The sequence below is a fragment of the Ictalurus furcatus genome, chromosome 6 (genome assembly GCF_023375685.1).
Source record: "Ictalurus furcatus strain D&B chromosome 6, Billie_1.0, whole genome shotgun sequence".
Lineage (NCBI taxonomy): Eukaryota > Metazoa > Chordata > Actinopteri > Siluriformes > Ictaluridae > Ictalurus > Ictalurus furcatus.
In genome coordinates this window covers 3874369-3897750 of record NC_071260.1, presented here as the reverse complement: position 1 = coordinate 3897750, position 23382 = coordinate 3874369, and the positions used below count along the sequence as shown (strand labels likewise).

The 23382-nt window shown below is 40.0% G+C and overlaps 1 protein-coding gene across 1 annotated transcript in view; it reads left to right on the top strand.

Annotated features, from left to right (window-relative positions):
* ttn.1 (titin, tandem duplicate 1) overlaps positions 1-19424 on the top strand; it is a 147315-nt gene extending 127891 nt beyond the window's left edge. Inside the window, exons 190-215 of the mRNA XM_053626264.1 lie at positions 80-379; positions 479-2545; positions 2653-2955; positions 3045-3350; positions 3432-3722; positions 3862-4158; positions 4243-4548; positions 4648-4950; positions 5041-5322; positions 5437-6030; positions 6118-6405; positions 6496-6795; positions 6909-7211; positions 7302-7604; positions 7698-8282; positions 8370-8672; positions 8789-9088; positions 9185-9754; positions 9859-10164; positions 10256-10849; positions 10944-16102; positions 16216-16372; positions 16488-16990; positions 17138-17291; positions 17673-17963; positions 18078-19424. Coding sequence (XP_053482239.1) covers positions 80-379; positions 479-2545; positions 2653-2955; positions 3045-3350; positions 3432-3722; positions 3862-4158; positions 4243-4548; positions 4648-4950; positions 5041-5322; positions 5437-6030; positions 6118-6405; positions 6496-6795; positions 6909-7211; positions 7302-7604; positions 7698-8282; positions 8370-8672; positions 8789-9088; positions 9185-9754; positions 9859-10164; positions 10256-10849; positions 10944-16102; positions 16216-16372; positions 16488-16990; positions 17138-17291; positions 17673-17963; positions 18078-18373 — 15461 coding nt within the window. The 3' untranslated portion in view covers positions 18374-19424. The remainder of the gene's footprint in view (positions 1-79; positions 380-478; positions 2546-2652; positions 2956-3044; positions 3351-3431; positions 3723-3861; positions 4159-4242; positions 4549-4647; positions 4951-5040; positions 5323-5436; positions 6031-6117; positions 6406-6495; positions 6796-6908; positions 7212-7301; positions 7605-7697; positions 8283-8369; positions 8673-8788; positions 9089-9184; positions 9755-9858; positions 10165-10255; positions 10850-10943; positions 16103-16215; positions 16373-16487; positions 16991-17137; positions 17292-17672; positions 17964-18077) is intronic.
* Positions 19425-23382: the final 3958 nt, after the last annotated feature.

Below are 23382 nucleotides of genomic sequence, written 5' to 3'. Positions count from 1 at the left end.
CATAATCATATTTCCTTACACAACTTTTGACATTTGTGTATGTTTTATCCATTGCATCTAATTTTTGTGATGCTTTTAGATACACCTGGAGAGCCTGTTGGACCAGTTATCTTCACAAATATCTCAGAAGGCAAAGTTACATTTTCATGGAATCCACCAGAAAATGATGGCTGCTCTGAGGTCACTCATTATGTTATTGAGAAGCGCGAGACCTCCAAAATTTCCTGGACACTTGTTACAGATCACTGTGAGGAGTGTACCTACAATGCTACCAAACTGATCAAGACCAATGAGTACCAGTTCCGTGTGTCTGCTGTAAACAAGTTTGGGGTCAGTAGACCACTGGATTCTGTTCCTGTCATTGCCCAAATGCAATATAGTAAGTGTGTCTGCAGATTATATTATAATTTCCATACAATATTGTTAGACAAAAAAACAACAGCAAGTTAATAAAATTGTATTATTTTCTTTCCTGCAGCCATTCCAGACTCTCCTGGTACTCCTGATGCGACTAATGTTGATGGAGAGAGTATTACAATCAACTGGACTGCACCGACAAATGATGGAGGAAACGCAATTAAACATTACATCGTTGAAAGGCGTGAGAAGAAAACTGGGCGCTGGGTGAAGGTCTTGACTAGGAAACCAATTACTGAGACTGCCCACAGAGTAACTCATCTCACTGAGAATGTGGAATATGAATTCCGTGTTTATGCTTTTAATGATGCTGGAGTTGGCGCACCAAGTAATATTTCATTGCCTATTAAATGCGCAGAGCCAACTGAAGAACCAGATGGTCCTTCAATTGTAAATGTTACTGATACCACCAACACGTCTGTCAGTCTGGAATGGACCAGACCTGGTTATGATGGTGGCATGGAGGTCCAGGGATACATCATTGAGGTGTGCAAAGGAGCTGAAACAGAATGGCATAGGGTCAATGAAGATATTTGCACTGTCACAAAGTACACTGCCACTGGTTTGGAAACAGGTGCAGAATACAAGTTCCGCATTAGTGCAGTTAATGCAGTTGGAAAGGGTGACCCTAAAGAGATCCCTGAGCCAGTCCAAGCAGTGGACAGACTGTCTGCACCAGAGATTGATATTGATGCAAGCTTCCAACAGACACACATTGTGAAAAGTGGTGGCAGTGTATGTCTCCGTGTAGCTTTCAAAGGAAAACCAGCACCTACAGCTTCATGGATAAAGGTGGATGGTGAACTTGGGGTAATGGCTGATGTAACTACTACAGAGACTTTCACTCATTTGGCACTGGGAAATTGTACACGAAATGACAGTGGAAAATACACTCTCACTCTTGAGAACAGCATTGGTAGCAAATCCATCACTTTTACAGTTAAAGTGCTGGACACACCTGGAGCACCAGGTCCTCTCATGTTCAAGGATGTTACAAGAGGCGCCCTTACACTTATGTGGGAGCCTCCAGTCAGTGATGGTGGTGCACGTGTTCATCACTATGTTGTGGAGAAGCGTGAGGCTAGCCGACGTACATGGACAGAAGCAGCACCTAAGTGCACTCAAACATATTTGAGAATTTCTGAGCTCCTGGAAGGAGTACCCTACTTCTTTAAGGTAATGGCAGAAAATCAGTATGGCCTTGGTGAGGCTTATGAAATGCCTGATCCAATTATTGCCACTGCTGAACCAGCTCCACCAAAGAGACTGGACATTATTGATACCACTGATACAACAGTTACTCTTGCCTGGATGAAACCTGAACATGATGGTGGCAGCCGTATCACAGCTTACTGTGTGGAGGCTAAACCAAAGGGAACAGATAAATGGGTTGTTGGAGGTTCTACAAAAAACCTAAGTCTTGTTGTTGAGCGCTTAACTGAAGGTACAGAGTATGAATTCCGTGTCAAAGCAAAGAATGATGCAGGTTACAGTGTACCTAGAGAGGCGCTCTCTTCTGTTGTTGTTAAAGAGCCCCGTATTGAGCCAACTGCAGATCTCAGTGGCATTACCAACCAGCTTATCACTTGCAAATCTGGCAGTTCATTTGAAATTGATGTTCCAATTAGTGGCAGACCAGCACCAAAAATCATTTGGAAGCTTGAGGAAATGAGACTAAAGGAAACTGACAGGGTCTCAATCAAGACCACCAAAAATAGGACCACACTGACAGTTAAAGAAAGTATGCGAGGTGATGGAGGAAGGTACTTCCTTACCCTTGAGAATGTGGCAGGGGCTAAGACTTTTATTGTCACTGTCAATGTCATTGGCAGACCCAGTCCTCCAGAGGGGCCTATTGAGATTTCTTCAGTTACAGCTGAGTCTTGTGATTTGTCATGGAATGAGCCTGAGGATGATGGTGGAACTGAAATAACAAACTACATTGTTGAGAAGCGTGAGTCTGGCTCAATTGCCTGGCAGCTTATCAACTCTAGCGTGAAACGAAAATCATTCCATGTTTCACATCTAACAAAATACATGCAGTACACATTCCGAGTCTCTGCAGAAAACAGATTTGGTGTGAGCAAACCAACTGAGTCTGAAACCATTGTTGCAGAGCATCCATTTGGTGAGCAATTAAATATGACAATAGTAGGAGATGGTTATTACTAAATTTTATGTTATTGCTGAAGAATAAGTTGATTCTCTTATAATTTTACTATTTTTCTGCTACAGTTCCTCCAGGGCCTCCAACTAGACCAGAAGTGTTTGCTGTTACTTCTAACAGCATGAGCATTCGTTGGGAGGAACCGTACCATGATGGTGGTAGTAAGGTCACTGGGTACTGGATTGAGAAAAAGGAACGCAACACTATTCTCTGGGTCAGAGAAAACTCCATTCCCTGTTTTGACTGTTACTACAAGGTGGACAGCCTTATTGAAGGTCTTGAATACCAGTTCAGAGTGTATGCTATGAATAGTGCTGGCCTCAGCAAAGCAAGTGAAGCCTCAAAGAGAGCTATGGCTCAAAATCCAGTTGGTAAGTCTTACAAAATTAATTTTCAGACACACACATACACAAATAATTTTTCAAACATACTAATTTATTTAATATATTTACCCTTCAAGATCCTCCAGGCAAGCCAGAAGTAACTGATGTGTCAAGATCAACAGTGTCAATTAAATGGTCTGTGCCTCTGAATGATGGTGGACACCCAATTGTAGGTTACATTGTTGAGCGTAAGCCATATACTGTCTCTGGAGATGGAAGATGGCTGAAGTGTAATTACACTAATGTTACTGATACAAACTTCACCATTACTGCACTGGGAGAAGGAGAAGTATACGAGTTCCGTGTGATTGCGAAGAATGCTAACGGAGTGCTCAGCATGGCATCAGTTTCAACAGGAGCAGTGACTTGCAAAGCTGAATACAGTAAGACTCAAATTACATTTGCAAATTTTGTAGTGAAATAACTGTATTCAAAGATCTAAAACATTACTTATTTTTTTATAGTACCTCCCAAAGCAGAACTGGATAGCAAACTTCTTGTGGACACCGTTACTGTCAGAGCAGGGTCAGACCTGGTTCTTGATGCTTCTGTTGGTGGCAAACCTGATCCAAAAGTCTCCTGGGCCAAGGGACAGAAGGAGCTAGATCTTTGTGAGAAATATTCTTTACAGTATTCTAGCACCCGTGCTCTGGCAATTATCAAGTTCTGTGACAGAGATGATACTGGAAGGTATGTTCTGACAGTGAAGAATGCAAGTGGAACCAAAACAGCTGAAGTCAATGTGAAGGTGCTTGGTAAGTAAAATAATTCTGCATTGCATATTTAAAAACATAATCATGTTTTAAAATTACATTTAAAAGGAGCTTAAATGAGGACATTCAGCTTAGCCCTAAATGTTCCATTGTTCTATTTTGAATTTGTTCTTTTTTCAAGATACACCGGGCCCATGCCAGGAGATAAACGTAAGAAATGTAACTAAAGAAAAATGCACTGTGTCCTGGAAAGAGCCACTAGAGGATGGTGGTGACCCCATCACACACTATATTGTGGAGAGAAGGGACACTAACAGACTCAACTGGGTCATCGTGGAGGCTGAATGCAAGGCCCTTGTCTGTGACATTACTAGACTTTTCAAGAATAATGAATATATTTTCCGTATCAGAGGTGTAAACAAGTATGGACCTGGTGTGGCACTGCAGTCTTCACCCATCATTGCAAGAAACTCATTCAGTAAGTAAAAAGGTTGAGTTATCTTGCATTGAATTTTATTTTAAAAGAAGGGATATGTTTATCTATTCTATTGTTCACCTGCAGCTATTCCATCACCTCCGGGAGCACCAGAGATCATTGCAGTTGGAAAAGACTTTGCAACAATTGAGTGGCTAAAACCTGAAAATGATGGTGGTAGTGAAATCATAAACTACCTCATTGAGAAGAAAGAGAGAAAAAGCATCAGATGGATCAAGGTTAATAAAGACACTATACTCAAGGACACAACCTTCAAGGTTACCGATCTACAGGAGGGAAACGTTTATCAGTTCCGTGTTACAGCCATTAATGCTGCTGGAGATAGTGAGCCTAGTGAAGTGTCCATGTATGCAGTATGCAGAGTACCAACAGGTACATTATTCACACTGTGAATTTGTGTAGCAAAATGAATATAGTGAGTCAAAATGTAATGTTTTTTATTATGCATGAATGTCACATTTTTGTCTGCAGGCAAACCAGATGCTCCTTCAATTCCACGTGTAACAGACACCCACAAGGACAGCATTAGTCTGGCCTGGACAAGAGCAGTAGAAGATGGAGGTGCCGATGTTATCGGTTACATTCTTGAAATGCAAGAATTAGGCACAGAGGAATGGATCAAGACGCATGAGAAGAATCTTAGAGTCACAGAACATACTGTGATAGGTTTGACAACCAGCAAAAAGTACCGCTTCAGAGTTGCTGCAGTCAATGTCAATGGAGCAGGTGACTTTAGTGACCCATGTACTGAAGTAGAGCCTGTTGAAAGAATTGGTAAGACTTAACAGTTAAAACATACTTAAAGTTATCTACCTGTGAAAGATGAGATTTGTTAGAATTACCAAAACTTATTACTTTTCTCAGAAATACCTGATCTTGAGCTCCCTGATGATTTAAAGAAAACAATATGCCTGAGAGCTGGAAGCTCAATGCGTCTTCATGTAACTGTTACTGGAAGACCAGTTCCAGCTATTACCTGGAACAAGCCTGGTGTGGATCTCCAAAACCGTGGATTCATTGAAGTGACAGATACTGCCACAACTCTTATCATTGACAAGGTGCACCGCTATGATGCTGGAATATACACCCTCGAGGCCTCTAATTCAGCTGGCAAGAAGGATGCTAGCATTCTGGTCAAGATCTATGGTATGTTCATATATTGTTGTTCATATATATATATATATATATATATATATATATATATATAGACAGACAAACCCTGCTTAATTATTTGTTTAATTTTATGCTTTTCAATTTTAGATACTCCTGGTCCACCAGGCCCCATTAAAATAAAAGAGCTCACAACAGAGTCTGCTCACATTATATGGGATGCCCCTGAGGTTGATGGTGGAGCACCTGTTAACAATTATATCATTGAGAGAAGAGAAACATCAATGAGAGCCTACAAAACAGTTACTTCTAAATGCAGCAAGACATCATATAAAATTACAGGACTGTTAGAGGGAATGCTCTACTATTTCAGAGTGTTGCCAGAAAACATCTATGGCATAGGTGAACCTGTTGAGACACTAGATGCTGTGTTAGTGTGTGAAGTGCCACTGCCTCCAGCTAAACTTGACATTGTAGACATCACAAAGTCATCTGTTACTCTTGGATGGGAGAAACCTAAACATGATGGAGGCAGCAGAATCATTGGTTACATTGTTGAAGCTTGCAAGGCTGGTACAGACAAATGGATGAAGGTTGCTACTTTAAAATTAACAGACTTTGAATACACTATTGAAAAACTGAATGAAAATGAGCAGTACCTATTCAGGGTACGTGCTCTCAACAGCAGAGGTATTGGTGAAGCCAAAGAAATTGTTACACCTGTAATAGTGCAAGAACAAAGAGGTATGTACCATTCATAATTTTAGAATTCAAATAAATAAAATAGATCGGTGCCAAGATTTGTTTGACTCACACATCTTTCTCTTTCAGTTATGCCAAAGGTTGATCTATCACGCATTCCACAAAAGATGATCAGTGTTTTGGCAGGCAAACCACTTGAACTTGATTTGCCAATCTTTGGAAGGCCACCTCCAGTTTCCACCTGGTATTTTAATGACAATAGATTGAAGACACAGGAACGTGTGAAGATTCAGTCTACTGCGAAATTCTCCAGGTTAACTATTCTTGACACCACAATTGATGATACTGGAGAATACATCCTTGAAGTAAAGAATATTACAGGAATTACTACAGAGCAAATTAAAGTAATCATTCTTGGTAAGTCAGCTGTCTGATATAACCTGTCAATCTGCCATATTCATTTTTTTTTTTTCTTCATATTTCTTATTTATTTTATTTTATTTTCAGACAAACCTGATCCGCCTACAGGACCTATTCGTTTTGATGAGATAGATGCAACCTCAGTTCTAATAAGCTGGGACCCACCAGAGAGGGATGGTGGTGCTCCTGTAACTAACTATGTTGTTGAGCAACGTGATGCTCATCGTCCAGGATGGGTACCCGTTTCTGAATCAGTTAGCAGGCCAACCTTTAAATTTGACAGATTGACAGAGGGAGACGAATATGTCTTCCGTGTTTCAGCAGTCAATCGCTACGGTGCTGGAGAGTTCTTGCAATCAGAAATTGTGGAATGCAGGAGTTCCAAATGTAAGAACAACAGCATAGTTCGTGTTATATAGATATTATATTTATATAATGTATCTATTCCATATTACCTAACATGTGCAATCAAACTAACACAAACATTTCTTTGGTGACAGCCATTCCCGGACCACCAGGCCGCCCGATAGTATTTGATGTGTCTCGGGATGGCATGACCATTGCCTGGGAACCACCAGATGAGGACGGTGGTTTGGAGATATCTGGCTACATCATCGAGCGCAAGGAGGTCAGAGCTGACAGATGGGTCCGTGCTAATAAGAACCCTGTGACAATGACAAGATACAGATCCACTGGTCTTATTGAGGGCCTGGAATATGAGCACAGAGTCACAGCCATCAATGCTAGAGGTGTTGGTAAACCCAGTCTACTCTCGAAACCAGCTGTGGCAACTGATCCAGTTGGTAAGGGTATTTTTTTAATCGTGTGTATCTTTGTGTAGTGAAATTAGTAGTTGTTAAGCCAAATTTTATAACAATTACCAATCTTTATAGATCCACCTGGCTCACCTCAGAACCCGAGAATCACAGAGACTACAAAGACATCTGTGTCTTTGGCCTGGAATCCACCTGATGAGGAGGGTGGCTCTAAAGTAACTGGTTATCTAATTGAGATGCAGAAGGTTGGTTCTGTAGCCTGGATTAAGTGCAATACTACACCTACAATGATTTGTGAGTACACCCTGACAAAAATGCCTCAGGGTGAGGAGTTCAGATTCAGAGTCTTGGCTTGTAATGCTGGTGGACCAGGTGAACCAGCTGAAGTGCCAAGAACGGTCACTGTGACAGAGATGCTTGGTATGATGTTACTCAGTGTTTATAACTATGAACATCAGTATTTGCTGGTGGCTGAATTATAGTTAACTATTTAATTTATTTGCTATATTTCAGAACCTCCAAGTCATGATCTTGAATCTAAGTACAAAGATATATTTGTTGTCCGACATGGAGCAGTCATCAAACTTTCAGTTCCAATCAAAGGCAAGCCAACGCCTGTTTGCAAATGGACAAAGGATGGTTCTGAGGTCTCTAACCGTGCAATGATTGTCTCCAGTGAGGATATTACTGAGCTTGTTATCAAGGATGCTGAAAGGTCTGACTCTGGTTTATACATTCTCCATCTTGAAAATAAATGTGGCAAAAAGATGGTGCAAATCAAGGTCAAGGTTATTGGCCGTCCAGCAGCACCTGAAGGTCCTCTTGGATTTGAGGATATCCAAGCTCATTCTGTAAGAGTGAGCTGGAAGCCACCAAAAGATGATGGTGGCACAGAAATCCTTGGCTATATTGTGGAGCGACGTGTGGCAACAAAGGCAGCCTGGTATACTGTGGACTCCAGAGTGCTTGACACATCTTTTGTGGTTAAAGGACTACATGAAAATGTTGAGTACCACTTTAAGGTGACAGCAGAAAATAAGTTTGGCATCAGTGGCTCCCTTAAATCTGAACAGCCTGTTGTGCCAAAGACTCCAATTTGTAAGTATTTTTTCAACTCTCATTACCAAATGTACTCAGGTTTAATCAACTATAACATTACAAATGCCATGTGTATGTTTACAACAGGTATACCAGAAGCTTCAAGTACACCACCAGAGATCATGGATGTTACTAAGTCCTCTGCTGATTTGGCTTGGATAAAACCTAAAGATGATGGTGGATCACCGATCAATGGATACTTCATTGAATATAAAGAGGTGTCATCTGACAAGTGGGTTCGCCATGAGACGAGGGTTACTTCCACCATGTACACCCTTAGCGGACTCACTACTGATGCAGAATATCAGTTCCGTGTGATTGCTGTAAATAACATTGGAGAGAGTGAACCTGGACCTGCATCAGATTCGGTCATATGCAAAGATCCATTTGGTAAGGAAATATGTCTTATTTAATTAACATTTTAACCACATGTGAGTTTAACAGAATGTTTGTTTGTTTTTTTAAACTTATTTTGCATAACTCTTACTACTCTCTTTCTGCTTTAGACAAACCAAGTCAACCAGGGGAGGTAGACACGTTGGCTGTAACTAAAGATTATATAACTATTCGCTGGGAAGCTCCTCAATGTGATGGTGGAAAGCCAGTACTTGGTTACTGGGTTGAGTACAGAAAATCAGGGGAGAGCACTTGGAAAAAGTGTAACAGGGAGCTATCAAAGGAAAAACAATTTACTCAAGGTGGTTTGCAAGAGGCTACTGAATATGAATTTAGAGTGTTTGCTGAAAATGAAACTGGAATCAGCAGGCCTCGTAGGACTGAAGCAGGAATTAAAACCAAACTAGGTGGTAAGTATTTTTGAAGTTCATATTTACAATATTGAACTTGGATGATTATTTCATTTTTAACAAAAAAACAATAAACATTTTTTTCTTTTGGAACAGTTGTAACTAAACCAGCTCTCAGAAAAGAGATGGATGAAGTTACTGCCAAGCTTGGACAGACTGCCACCCTAAAATGTCAAATTATTGGAAGGCCTGTTCCAGAAATTAAATGGTACAAAGGTGGAAAGGAAGTCAAAGAGGGCCAAAAATATGCTGCAACCTCTGATGGCCGTAACCATACTTTAACCATCTCAACGGATCAACAAGAAGATGAAGGCTTGTACACATGCAAGGCTGTGAATGAAGCTGGAGATTGTGAGACCAGTGGAACCTTGGTTCTGGAAGCAGCACCTCAATTCCCTGTCCCATTGACAGACAAAATCTTTGCAGAATGTGGTACAACTGTACGTGTTCATGCTGTGTATATAGGTCGTCCTGAACCCAAAATTATGTGGCTTCATGGGGCCAAACCTGTGGAGCCCTCTGAGAATGTCATCATTGAAAACACAGAGCATTACACTCATTTGATTTTAAAGAATGTCCAACGCAGGGTGAATGGTGGAAAGTACAGAATCAGGATCAACAACCACTTTGGCTCTGCAGATACCGTAACTCAACTTGAAATCCTAGGTGAGGATTTTTAATAAAAATGATAATATATATTCTTATAGTAATTGTATTAATTTGAGTATTTTAAAAACTGTAAATAATGTTTGTTTTTTTTTTCCTTCCAGACAAACCTTGCATGCCAGAAGGGCCTATTGTTCTTGAGGCTTTATTGAAGAATTCTGTGATAATAAGTTGGAAGGCATCAAAAGATGATGGTGGATCAATGATAACAAACTATATTGTGGAGAAGCGTGAAGACAAAGAAGGTGCCGAGTGGCAACTTGTCTCATCGTCTATTACAGGCACCTCATGCCGCATTCCTAATCTTGTGGAAAATGAAGGTTACTTCTTCCGCATTTCGGCACAAAACCGTTATGGTATCAGTGAACCACTGGAGACTCCATCTGCTATTCTTATCAAGAGTCAATTAGGTAAGCTAAGAAATATTAAGAAATAAAAACAAGAATTCAAAATGGAAGAACATGTTGGGTAATTGCTTTTTCCATCTCAAATGTTTTACAGATAAGCCAGGTGCACCACTTAAACCTGTTGTATCTGGCGTGACCAAGACCTCCTGCATTGTTTCTTGGAAACCACCTCTTAGTGATGGTGGATCCAAGGTCAAAAGTTACAGTCTTGAAAAGAAGGACAAAAAGAAAGGTGAATGGGTTGTGGTAACCTCTGATGAGATTCATCAGACAGTTTATTCAGTAAAGGGGCTTACAGAAGGCCTGGAGTACATTTTCCGTGTGAAATGTGAAAATATTGGTGGAGAGAGTGAATACAGTGAAGAGTCAGACCCTGTTGTTCCAAAAACTGATGCTGAAATACATGCTCCTGCCTTTAAGGAAGACCTCAGAAATATGAGTGTGAAACACAAGAGCAATGCAACATTTGTTTGCAAGATAACAGGACAACCCAAACCTGTGATCAAATGGTTCAAGCGTGGCAAAGAAATTCAGGCAGATGGAATCAAAATCAAGATCCAGGAATTCAAGGGAGGTTATCATCAACTTGTCATTGCTAATGCTGATGATGAAGATTCAACTGTCTATCAGATCAGAGCAACAAACCAGGGAGGCTCAATTTCCGCAACTGTTTCTCTTGATGTTGAAAGTAAGTTTAGAAAAACAGCGGATATTTATGTTACCGGTTTACTTTAGTGTTAAGACTTTGTTGTAAAAACACAATGTTCTTCTTTTTCTTTCAGTACCAGCAAAGATTCATTTACCTAAGAACCTACAAGATAAAGAGGCCATCTGTGCTCTTCGTGGTGAAGTGGTGAACATCAAGATTCCATTCAGCGGAAAACCAGATCCAGTTATCACATGGCAGAAGGGCCAAGATCTTATTGATAACAATGGGTATTATCAAGTCATCGTCACGAGATCATTTACATCTCTTTTGTTCCCCAATGGAGTGGATCTGAAGGATGCTGGTTTCTATATTGTCTGTGCAAAGAACAGATTTGGCATTGACCAACAAACAGTTGAACTTGATGTTGCAGATGTCCCTGATCCACCTCGCAGCATCAAAGCCAGTGATGTGTCTAGGGATTCTGTTACACTTAACTGGGTAGCACCTGCCAGCGATGGAGGAAGTAGAGTTAGAAACTACATTATTGAGAAGTGTGCCACTACAGCAGAGAGATGGATCCGTGTTGCCCAGTCACGTGACACTCATTACACTGTCACCAACCTGTTTGGGAAAACAAGCTACCAATTCCGTATAATAGCAGAGAACAAATTTGGCCAGAGTGCACCATCTGAACCAAGTGGACCAGTTGTGACAAAGGAAGATAAATCAAGAGTTCTTAACTATGATGAGGAAGTTGATGACAGCAGACCTGTCTTTACGGGTAAAGCTCAACATTCAGAGGTTAAGAATTTGCACAACAAATATATGATCGCTGAGGAGCTTGGACATGGGCAGTTTGGCATTGTTCATCGCTGTGTTGAGATTAGTTCTGAGAAGACATTCTTTGCCAAATTTGTTAAAGTAAAAGGTGCAGATCAAGCAATAATAAAGAAAGAAATTGCCACTCTAAATGTGGCACGTCATAAGACCTTCCTGCAACTCCATGAATCATTTGACAGTCCTGAAGAACTAGTTATGATATATGAGTTTATATCAGGTGTTGACATATTTGAGCGTATTGGCACAGCTAACTTTGAGCTCAATGAACGTGTAATTGTTAATTACATCAGACAGGTATGTGAAGCTCTTGAGTTTCTACACAGCAAGAGTTATGGCCATTTTGATATCAAGCCTGAGAATATAGTGTACACCACAAGAAGGGGAACTACTATCAAGATAATTGAATTGGGACAATCTAGACATCTCACCCCTGGAGAACAAATCAAGATTCAGTACACAACAGCTGAATATTCAGCACCTGAAATTCATCAAAATGAGTTGGTCAGCAGTGTCACAGACATGTGGTCTGTTGGTGTCCTAGTATATGTTCTCCTCAGTGGACTCAATCCTTTCATTGCTGAAACCAATCAACAAATGATTGACAACATCTCCAATGCTGAGTACAGTTTTGATGATGAGTCCTTTAAAGAGGCAAGTGTTGAGGCATTAGACTTTATAGATCGCCTTCTTACCAAAGACCGTAAACATCGTATGACAGCTGCTGAAGCTTTGAATCATCCTTGGCTGACAATGAACACAGAGGAGCTCAGCAGTAGGTCAATCAAGATCACAAGACACAAAAGATACTACCAAGCTATGGTGAGAAAAGAATGGAACACTGTTGTCTCATCTGCACGTATTGCTAGTGGTGGTGCTATCAGGAGTCAGAGAGGTGTAACAGTTGCCAAAGTAAAGATTGCACCATTTGAAAATGGTCCAGTTGCTGGGCTAATTAAACACAGTGTTGCTGATGAAGGTGATGATGTCAAATTTATTTGCAACATTGACAACTATGATAGCAGTACTGAGGTTACATGGTACTGTGGAGTTCGACAACTAGAGGAAAGTGCCAAGTGTGAAATTACCTACGAAGAGGGACTTGCTACAATAACTATCAAGGGTATCACTAGATCAGATGATGGAACATACAGATGCAAAGTTGTCAATGAATATGGTGAAGACAGTGCATATGCTGAGCTCTTTATTAAAGGTGTCAGAGAATACCGTAGCTTCTTCACTGCACGTGTGGTAAGGAAAGTCAAACGCAGAATAGACACAGCCCGTCTTCTACAAAGACCTCCGGAATTCACCCTTCCATTGTGCAATCGCACTGCTTACTTTGGTGAAACTCTTCGCTTTGGTGTCACCATCACAGTACACCCTGAGCCTCGTGTTATGTGGCTGAAATCTGGGCAGAAGATTTCCCCAGGAGATGACGACAAGAAATATACTTTTATAAGTGACAAAGGTCTGTATCAGTTAGTTATTCACAATCTTGACTCTGACGATGATGCTGAATACACTGTGGTGGCACGCAACAGGTATGGTGATGATAGCTGTAAGGCTCGTCTCACAGTGATTCCTCGCCCTGCGCCTGCTGATAATACACTGAGACCCATGTTCAAGCGCCTACTGGCAAACTTGGAGTGCAAAGAGGGCCAGAGTATACGCTTTGAGATAAGAGTGTCAGGATCACCGACACTGAAATGGGAGAAGGATGGTACACCTTTGGCATTTGGTCCACAGATTGAAGTTGTTCATGAGGGTTTGGATTACTATATGTTACACATCAGAGACACTCTTCCAGAAGATTCTGGTACATACAGAGTAACTGCCACTAATTCTGCTGGTTCTGCAAGTTGCCAAGCCACACTTAGGGTTGAACGTGTGACGCATGTCAAGAGGGACTTTGAGAGTGAGAAGGATAAGAGGAAGAAGCTAGACCAACAGCAAATTGACAAGAAAGTACGATTAACACAGATTCTGGCTGGTACAGACGTCATGGCACTTATTCCTGTAGCACAACAGGCATTGAGAGAGGCTGCAACTATGTTCAAGCCTGCAGTAACCACCAAAAAAGTAAAGACTGAAGCTGAAGAAGCAAAGGAAAAAGAAGAAAGAAGGAAAAGGGCAGAGGAAAAGAGATTGAGAATGCCATATGTTGTCCCTACACCTCGCCTTTATGGTCCTACTGCTCTTGAGGAAGACATGGTGATCAAGCACTTTAAACCATTATCTGACATGAAGTGGTACAAGAAACTACGAGATCAATATGAGTTCCCTGAGCCAATGGAAAAGATTCCTCAGAAAAGACTTAAGCGTATTCGACTCTCAAGGTGGGAACAATTTTATGAAGTGCCCTTGCCAAGGATTAAAGACCAATACAAGCCAAAATGGCGTATACCAACTGTTTCACAAGATGACTTGGAAACTGTCAGACCAGCAAGACAACGAACACCTTCTCCGGAAACGGAAGCTTACTACAGAATAAGAAGGCGATCACTTGGTGATCTTTCTGATGAGGAACTGCTTCTTCCTATTAAAGAATATCTGTCAATGAAGAGTACTGAGGAGGAAAGACTTAAACTTGAAGAGGAACTTAGATTAGGCTACTCTGCTTCTCCACCAAGTCTAAGTCCTGTACGCTTTGAACTCTCTGCTTTGCGTCCTTCGTCGCCAAAGAGGACTGTATATGATGAGGAGAAAGAAGGAGAGGAAGTTCCTGCATATGACTCCTATCGCATCCCCTCAAAGTACGAGGCTGGCCCAAGCTACATCGATCTACGTCAGAGGCATGATAAAGCAACATATAGACCTCCTAGGCAGAAGCAAAGGATGTATGAAGAAAAAGAGGACCAAGAGCTCCTTAGACCAGTCACTACCACCACAAGAATAACGTCTTACAAGAGTCAGATGAAACACATGGAGTTTGAGGAAAAAACAAGAATCACAAGAAAAGAGAAAACAAAAATTTCAATACCTGCAGTGATTCAGGGAGACACAGCTGACATATATGATGTACCAGTGAGGTCATTTTCACCTGGTTATAGTAAGGTGACACACCCCAAGGCCGAGAAGCCTCCTAAAATAGATGAGGACAAAAAAGCAAGCATCAGACATCCAAGCCCAGAGGGGAAATATCCACACACCATGAGCCTTGTGTCAAGTGAGAAAGCAGTGTCTTCACAAGACCTGTCCATAAAGGTTGACTACATGCAACGTTATGAAGCAATGAAGAAAGCTCTGAAAACTGAGACAAAGTTTGAAACAGTTTCTCAGCAGCCATTTAGTCTTGACCATACGCCAAGGGTGACTGTAAGAATGCGCTCTCACCGCGTGGCAGTTGGTCAAAATACAAAATTCACATTGAACGTTCAATCTAAGCCAGAGGCACAAATTCAGTGGTATCACAACGGCCAGCCCATTCAGGAAAGCAATAAGTATAGGATGTATAACATGAGTGGGGTTCTTTCTCTCCAGATCATTGACTGCCAAGAAGAAGACAGCGGGACATACCGCGTCACCTGCACAAATGCAAAGGGAGAAGCCTCAGACTATGCCACTCTAGATGTTTCTGGAAGTGGATTTTCCGCATATACATCTCAGCGCAAAGATGAAGAACCTCCAACTCCTTTTATACCTGAAATGACAAGAACAGATGTTTATCATGTGTCATCATCTAAGGCAACATCCACCACCGAAACACATGTTTCAGAAGCAGTAACTGAAATCAAAACATCAGATATCAAAACAGAGGCAACAGAAACTGTTATTCATGAAGAATATGTATCATCTGAGATGAAGCTTCAAACCACAGAAATGGTAACAGTAGAGGAAGCTCCAGTTGAGACAAAGAAACCAACCATTTCTGCTAAAATTCTGACTAAGCCACAGTCACTCACAGTTTCTGAGGGGGAGTCAGCAAAATTTACATGTGATGTGGATGGTGAACCAGCACCCAGTGTAACTTGGTTAAGGAAGGGACAAGCTATTGTATCATCTCACCGTCATCATGTAACAACGACAGAATACAAATCTACATTTGAGATCTCACAAGTTGAAATTTCAGATGAAGGAAACTACACATTGGTTGTGGAGAACTCTGAGGGTAAACAAGAAGCAGAATTTACCCTGACTGTTCGCAAACCAACACCTGTACAGAAAGTTGTTGCTTCTCCTCCAAGAGTAAAGTCTCCAGAGTCTCCTCGTCTGAAGTCACCTGCAGGGATTAAATCCCCAGCAAGAATCAAGTCCCCTGAACCAATTAGGTCACCACAAAGAGTCAAGTCACCATTCACAGCAAAGTCACCAGTTCCAAAAGAGAAAACAACCAAGCCTACCTTTTCAGCTGGACTGAATGATATTTCTGCTTTGTCAGATACAATTATCAAGCTGACAGTAAAAATTATGGGTGTGCCTAAACCAGCGATTTCCTGGATGAAAGATGGGAAGGTAAATATACTGTATGCTCACAGTGAATTGTTAATTGTTCAATATTAAATATCAAATATCATTAATTACAAACCAACCAGAAGAAAATAACAATGTGAATATTCTCATTTCAGAGTGTGTCACAGGGTGGAAAATATGAAATATTTGAGGAACACGGTTCTGCACATCTTGAAATCTATGATGCTGATGTCTCTGATAGTGGTGTGTATGAATGCACTGCAAAAAATAGTGATGGATCAGTCACTACAAGATGCACTGTAACTGTTAAAGGTACGATTATCCCTCTGAACATAATACTGCGATGGCTGAAAATGATTAGTTTTCTATTAGTGCCACTCTTTTTTTAGTACCAATATTATAATAAAAAATTGTTTTGTTCTTTCAGAATCAAGAAAATCAACAGCGTTTGCAGTAGAAACAAAAGCAGAACTAACAGAAGAACTTGCCAGACAGGAGATCATTCATGAGAAGGTCCAGTCATTTTCAGAAATTAAAGCTTTGCAAACTGAAATAACAATGACTGAGGGTCAGTCTGTCACACTGAAAGCAAATATCCCTGGGGCTTCTGATGTAAAATGGATTCTGAATGGAGTGGAACTGATCAATTCAGAGCAATATAGATATGGTATTTCTGGAAATTACCACACTTTGACCATTAAGAGTGTAAGCTCCCATGATAGAGGAATTGTCACATGTGAGGCACAAACTGAACAGGGAGTGGTCAAGTGCCAGTTTGGCACAACAGTCAGTGAAAAATTCTCAGATGCACCAAGCTTCCTAGTGCAACCACGCTCCCAGAACATAAATGAAGGCCAGGATGTCATATTCTCCTGTGAAATAATGGGTGAGCCTACACCTGAAATTGAATGGTTCAAGGACAATGAAGTGGTGAGTAGCCTGAATCATCATTACACTAAATAAATTTCAGCTGGTCATATTTTGAATTTAATGGATTCAATTTTTGAATTTAATGTGTTTAATGAAAGCAAATTAAAATAAAAATTAAAATTCTCTTGAACTCCTCCTATTCCATAGCTATCAGTCTCATCAAATATGAAACTGAGCCGCTCTAAAAATATGTACAAACTGGAGATTCAGAATGCCACTGTTGAGGACAGCGGCAAATATACAGTAAAGGCCAGGAACCAATTTGGACAGTGTTCTGCAACAGCATCCCTCAATGTTCTCTGTAAGTTTTTTCTTCTTGTGACACTATTACTCACAGCACCGTGCACTGCACCTCCTTGTGAAATTTGTGTAAGAAAATTGTACAGTTAAGTCAGAACAAATTCTCTTCATGCAAAAACTGTAATACTGAACTGTATATTCAAGTATTACTGTCATTCAGTTAGCATAAAGTTAGCAAATTAAGCAAATATCTGGACAACTGTATTAACCTTTGCATGCATAATACTGTTATATATTTTTGAAAAAATATATAAGACTAAATAATTGCAAAGGAGGTTTTTAACCAAGATCCACAGATCAAAGCATGTATTTCCGGTGAAACGCTCCTTTGGCCTGTGAAGCTGGGTGAATGACCCGGTCGTTATTTGCTATACTCTCACAGCTCTGGTTGAAGAACCTGTTAAAATGAGAGTATTGAAGAAAAGCTCAGATGCTACAAGTATACAAAGTAGCAGCTCTGCCTTGCACATGGCTTCAACAATGCAGGAAACGAGAAGCAGCAGCCCCAGCATGGCTCAGATTAAATTTCAAAGCATGTCAGCAACTAGCATGACCTCAATGACATCTGAAACAATGGTAGCCATGAGTTCGAGTTCACGCAGCATGATGGAAATGTCTAGTCATGCACATGTTGCAGGGTCCTCCCTCAGATCCATTTCTTACAAGTGCAAAGGTGAGGAAACACATGGTGATTTAGATTGACACCACATACAGTGTTGTGGCAATACTAATAATTAAGACATTAACAACCTTCACGTAATTTTTTTGCTCATTTCCTTTTAAACAGGTGTACCACCTAAAATTGAAGCTGCCCCTGAGGATATAAGCATAGAGTCAGGAAAGGTTCTGACTGTGGCCTGTGCTTTCACTGGAGACCCAGTTCCAAATGTTGAGTGGTCCCGTTCAGGGAGGATACTGTCCAGTGAAGAGAGTGAAAGGTTCCAGATTGAGACCACTGAGGACACAACCACACTCATCATTAGTGGCATAAAAGAAAATGATGCTGGAGCATACACCCTCAAACTTTCAAATGAGCTTGGCTCTGATACTGCTACCGTCAATGTCCGCATTCGATCTATGTGAAAAATATATATTAATCCAGTCCATACGCCCTTTTCCTTTCTTCAATATATTTTATTTATTGAATGAGTAAGAAAAATACTGTTCTAGATAAAGACCTGGATCTCTGTTCTGTAAATATGAACTATTTTTATACCAAACTTGACTTTAATTTATGCCAAACTAGACTAAAGTCTAAAGTTGTTAAAGATGTGCCAAATTGGGTAATTATGACTTTTTGAACCATTTTTCTGTGACATGTACATAATGTATATAGCCGAATTGAACGGTTATGGAAAATTTATGAATTGTTATTTATGACAATAATAACTTAAACAAATGGAACGAAATGTTTAACAGGAGAAAGTTTCTAATGGAACGAATACCCTGTGAAACCTGAAACAAAATTATGTGCCTCAACAATATGTTGAAGTCTTAAGATTGCCTCAACAGGTAGAGAGGCTCCCTGTTGAAGTTCTACTAAATCAAAGGGACAAAGCTATGCACTGTACATCTGTGCGTATAGTATTTCAGTACTCAAATTGAATTTATAACTTGACCATAAGACCTTGAATGCTGTTTGCGTCTCACCCTCACATAAGCAGCATGACTAGGTCTTGTGTTCAGACTGACAATTTCATATCACCATTTTAATGACATGCTCAAAGTGCGAGCGGCCTGCACCTTGAGCTGATGATGATATGCGCTCATGTTCTGCCAAAGGACTATTTGAATTTGATCTTATGAAAGCAACATCACCTGGCCATTAATTTCTTTATCAATTCAGATACTCCTTTGCAGAATCTGTGCCACCTCTTGGAGGAATGCTAGGTTATATTGTGTGTTTTTTTTTTGTTAGTGTGTGTGTTAGTGTTAGGCTCTCACTTTGTCAGGGTATTCAAGCAGTGTACCACAGTAACTACATCTGCTGTGCAAAGAAAACATAAAACACATGAATGCAATACCCTGCACTTTGATTCAATAGCAATTAATATATGTAGAATTACCTATATATTCTGCCTCCTTGAGTTTTATGAATTTTTGGTTTAATAAAGCATGATTTCAGCACCATAAATATTTAGTGTTATATTTCGTTATTGTTTTAATTGTTTATTTTACTGAAAAACTGCCTTTACAGCCATCCATCCATCCATCCATCCATCCATCTTCTATACCGCTTAACCCCTTTCAGGGTCACGGGGAGACCTGGAGCCTATCCCAGGGAGCTGCCTTTACAGCCATGATATCTAAACCCAAATAATTATCACTTTTAAAATAATTCTATCACTGCAATATGTTGTCTTATGGTTACCCCAGAGTACTAGTTACTACAACGTGCACTACATTAACACAAGGTTGTAAAAGCAGTCATTGGTTGATATAGACATAGCTCAATCAGAGTAACAAATAAGTCATCATAAAACACAACGGGTGCTGTTATAGAAAAATAATCATCAACAGGGTGGTGTGATGTGGCCCGATATAACCCGGAGTTACTGTTACCACCCCAAATTGGATTATTTTCCTATAACAACATGTTATAATCCATGCAAATGTCAACCTTACCTTTTAAAAATGAAGTTCTTAACAAAAGAACAAACCCCTTTTTAAGTTGTCCATTTAGGTCTGTATTTTACTGCATTACAGTCATGGCCAAAAGTTTGCAATCACTATACATATGTAATATGTAGTATAGTGATCGCAAACTTTTGGCCATGACTGTAATGTGCTGTAATAGAAATGTTAAGAAAATTGCCATGTTCATCCACCAGGTATGAGGTGTGCACCAATACTAAAACGACATTTTCAACCAGCCATATTTCATGTTTTCAAAAGAGGGTTCAAAATGCTCCTTTTTAAAAACTTTATATTAACAATAAGCATTTTGCAGAAAGATGGACAAATATCTGAGAAATAAATACACTCACTTTGTCATAACAGCGATGCATTTTGAATTCATAAGGGCTATATTTAGGAAGTCATGACGCTTTAGTGCTGTGTCACGTCCGTAACTTTTCAAGATTAGGTTTATATATTAGGTTCATATAATAATTACTAATAGAAATAACTTTCTGTACAAAGCCTAACTATGTCCATGCTAATTATGATCAACAACTCATCTCCCTTCTTTGCGCTGAACAACCATAATAATGCGTTACGAACGTACACGTTACGGACACTTCATATTAAACCGTATGCATATCACCGGCGCACATTCGTTTACCATGATGTTGCTGTTCGATGACTGATGTATATTACTGAGAACTGTTTCTGGCTTACTGTATATCGGAACATTAAAAAAAAAATTCTTTAATAATTTGTTTTAGTAACATTTTAGAAATTAAATTCTAACAACAACGAGGACACCATGGAGATTTACAGATCGCTACAATATTATTGTTCTTACAGTAGAGAGAGAGAGAGAGAGAGAGAGAGAGAGATGAACAGGCATGCACATGTGTTCACTCAGCTGATGGCTTACATCCTACCTTAAAGGACACACCTCTCGCGATGATGTTTTTCCTGCTCTCTTTTCCGCACTCGCCCTCACCTTTTTTTGTCGCTGATTCTTTTTTCCTCCTCTTAATAGGTAGAATCACACATGACAGCCATTATTGGACATGGTAAAAACATAACTACTGAAATCGTTAATACTTGCCAGGGGCGTTAGCTGGATTGTCAGTCAACCGGGACTGAGCCCAGCTTCTTCTCTATCAAAAAACTTCTAAATAGACTGTTTCCATGCATTTTTTTCCCTAATTGCTTAAAAAATTTGACAAAAAGTTGGATTTATCATAAAACTTACCTCGGCGTTATTACTGTTTGCAGGACTGATGTAATACAGTCTGTAATCTAACACGAGACTAGACTAGTTTTATGTCTCTAGCCAAGGGGAGGAACAGCTAAGCTTTCACTGTATGGGTTTAGCTGCTACACCGCCATGCAGAGTACATTATCTGTATAATGTACATTATCTATATAACTTGGAATTCATATAGACATTTACACACCTTGTTGTCCTGCTCAACATGAAAGCATATTAATGTTTCAGTTTCAACCCCTTTACTGGTTTAAAAAAAAAAAAACAACAACAACAAAGGCTTATATTAGGTTGACACTATTCTGATTTTCCAAAAAGATGACACTATAAGCATCACATCATTGAGATTGAAGAGGATGGTACCACTTAAACACCATAAGATGGCTTTGGACCGCAATTCATATGAACATTTATGCTGTGATAGCTTTAGGACTTTTGCTCTCAAGTCTATCAGTGAACAGTGGAGAAGTTCAACAAAACAGACTTCATGTGAAAACTGTAATGAATTTTTCCTGGTTACACAACTGCATTATTTGAGCATGTAGTATTAGCATATTTAGGCTATAAAAGGAACTTATTTATAAGTACACTATCCGGTGTCACCCAGATGAGGACGGATTCCCTTTTGAGTTCTGGTTCCTCTCAAGGTTTCTTCTTCCTATCATCTCAGGGGGGTTTTCCTCACCACCGTTGCCTCTGGCTTTGCTCATTAGGGACAAATTCATACATTTAACAGCGTTGTTTCGACATTTACCATCTCGCTTTCAGGCGTTTGGAAGATTTCTTAACGTATGACTAGTCCTAGTAACGAGACTAATATTTATTGTTTAAGAAAGAAAGAGGTCAAGCTGAGGTTTGAGGATCAGAGAAGTTCTCGAAGGGCGGCAACTCGCTGCTGAGGTCGACATCCGGGTAAGATTTAAGTTGCCAGATTGAATGTTTTTCGGTTTTACATTTAATGAGGTACCACTATAAGTCGTGTTGTAACTGAATTCACAATTTCATTTGTAATAGTAATTTATATAAAAAATGTTTTTATAAAAATAATAAATTAAATTCAGTTTTTATTTGTATAGCGCATTTAACAATGGACATTGTCCCAACGAAGCTTTACAGCAATATATTAATTCAGGATATAGATTTTAAAGGTATGAATTTATTCCAAATGAACAAGGCAGAGGTGACGATGGCGAAGAAAAACTCCCAGAGATGATATGAGGAGGAAACATTGAGAGGAACCAGACTCAAAAGGGGACCCATCCTCATCTGGGTGATGCCGAATAGTGCGATTATAAATAAATAAAACCCTTCTATAATTGTGTTAATACCATATGGTCAAAGAGTGCAGGTGTGTAACCAGGAAAATTCATTACAGTTTTTAGATGAAGTCTGCTTTGTTGAACTTCTCCACTGTTCACCGATGGAGACTTGAGTGCAAAGGTGTTTGTGGCAATTGCAGTCCTAAAGCAATCATAGCATAACTGTTCATGTGAATTGAGGTCCAAAGCCATCTTTATGGTTTTTAAGTGGTACCATCGTCAGTAATCTCAATGAGCTTTAGGCTGCAGCATGTGGTGCCATCCTCAGCAGCAGCACGTGACTTCCAATTGTTGAGAACTCCAACCAGAAGTAGGGCACCAGGATGTTTCGGGCAGGTCCGGAGAGCAGAAGGGGTCAGGATCACTGGTATCTCAGGAGTAACATGTGTAACTTGACAGAGATAGAGAGGGAGAGAGATGGACTGGTGTATTCCTGCCTCACACCCAGTGTTCCAGGATAGTCTCTGGCTCCACAGAGACCCTGACCAAGATTAAACGGGTTACTGAAGAGTAATACATTAATAATAATAATAATAATAATAATAATAATAATAATAATAATGGTCACAGTGTGGAGTCTATCCCAAGAACACTGGCCAAGAAGAGGGAATTCCCCTGAAATAGGATGCCAGTCCATCTCAGGGCGCCATCTAATTGTTTTTGGTGGGTCGAAGGAAACCGGAGAACCCAGAGGAAGAAACTCCATACAGAGAATGACTCAGGAACCAGGACTCTTGAGCTGTGAGGCAACAACCCTACCCGCTGCACCACCTTTAAATAAAATATTATTATTATTATTATTATTATTATTATTATTATTATTATTATTATTGGGGGAACAGTGGCTTAGCGGTTAGCACATTTGCCTCGCACCTCCGGGGGTTGGGGGTTCT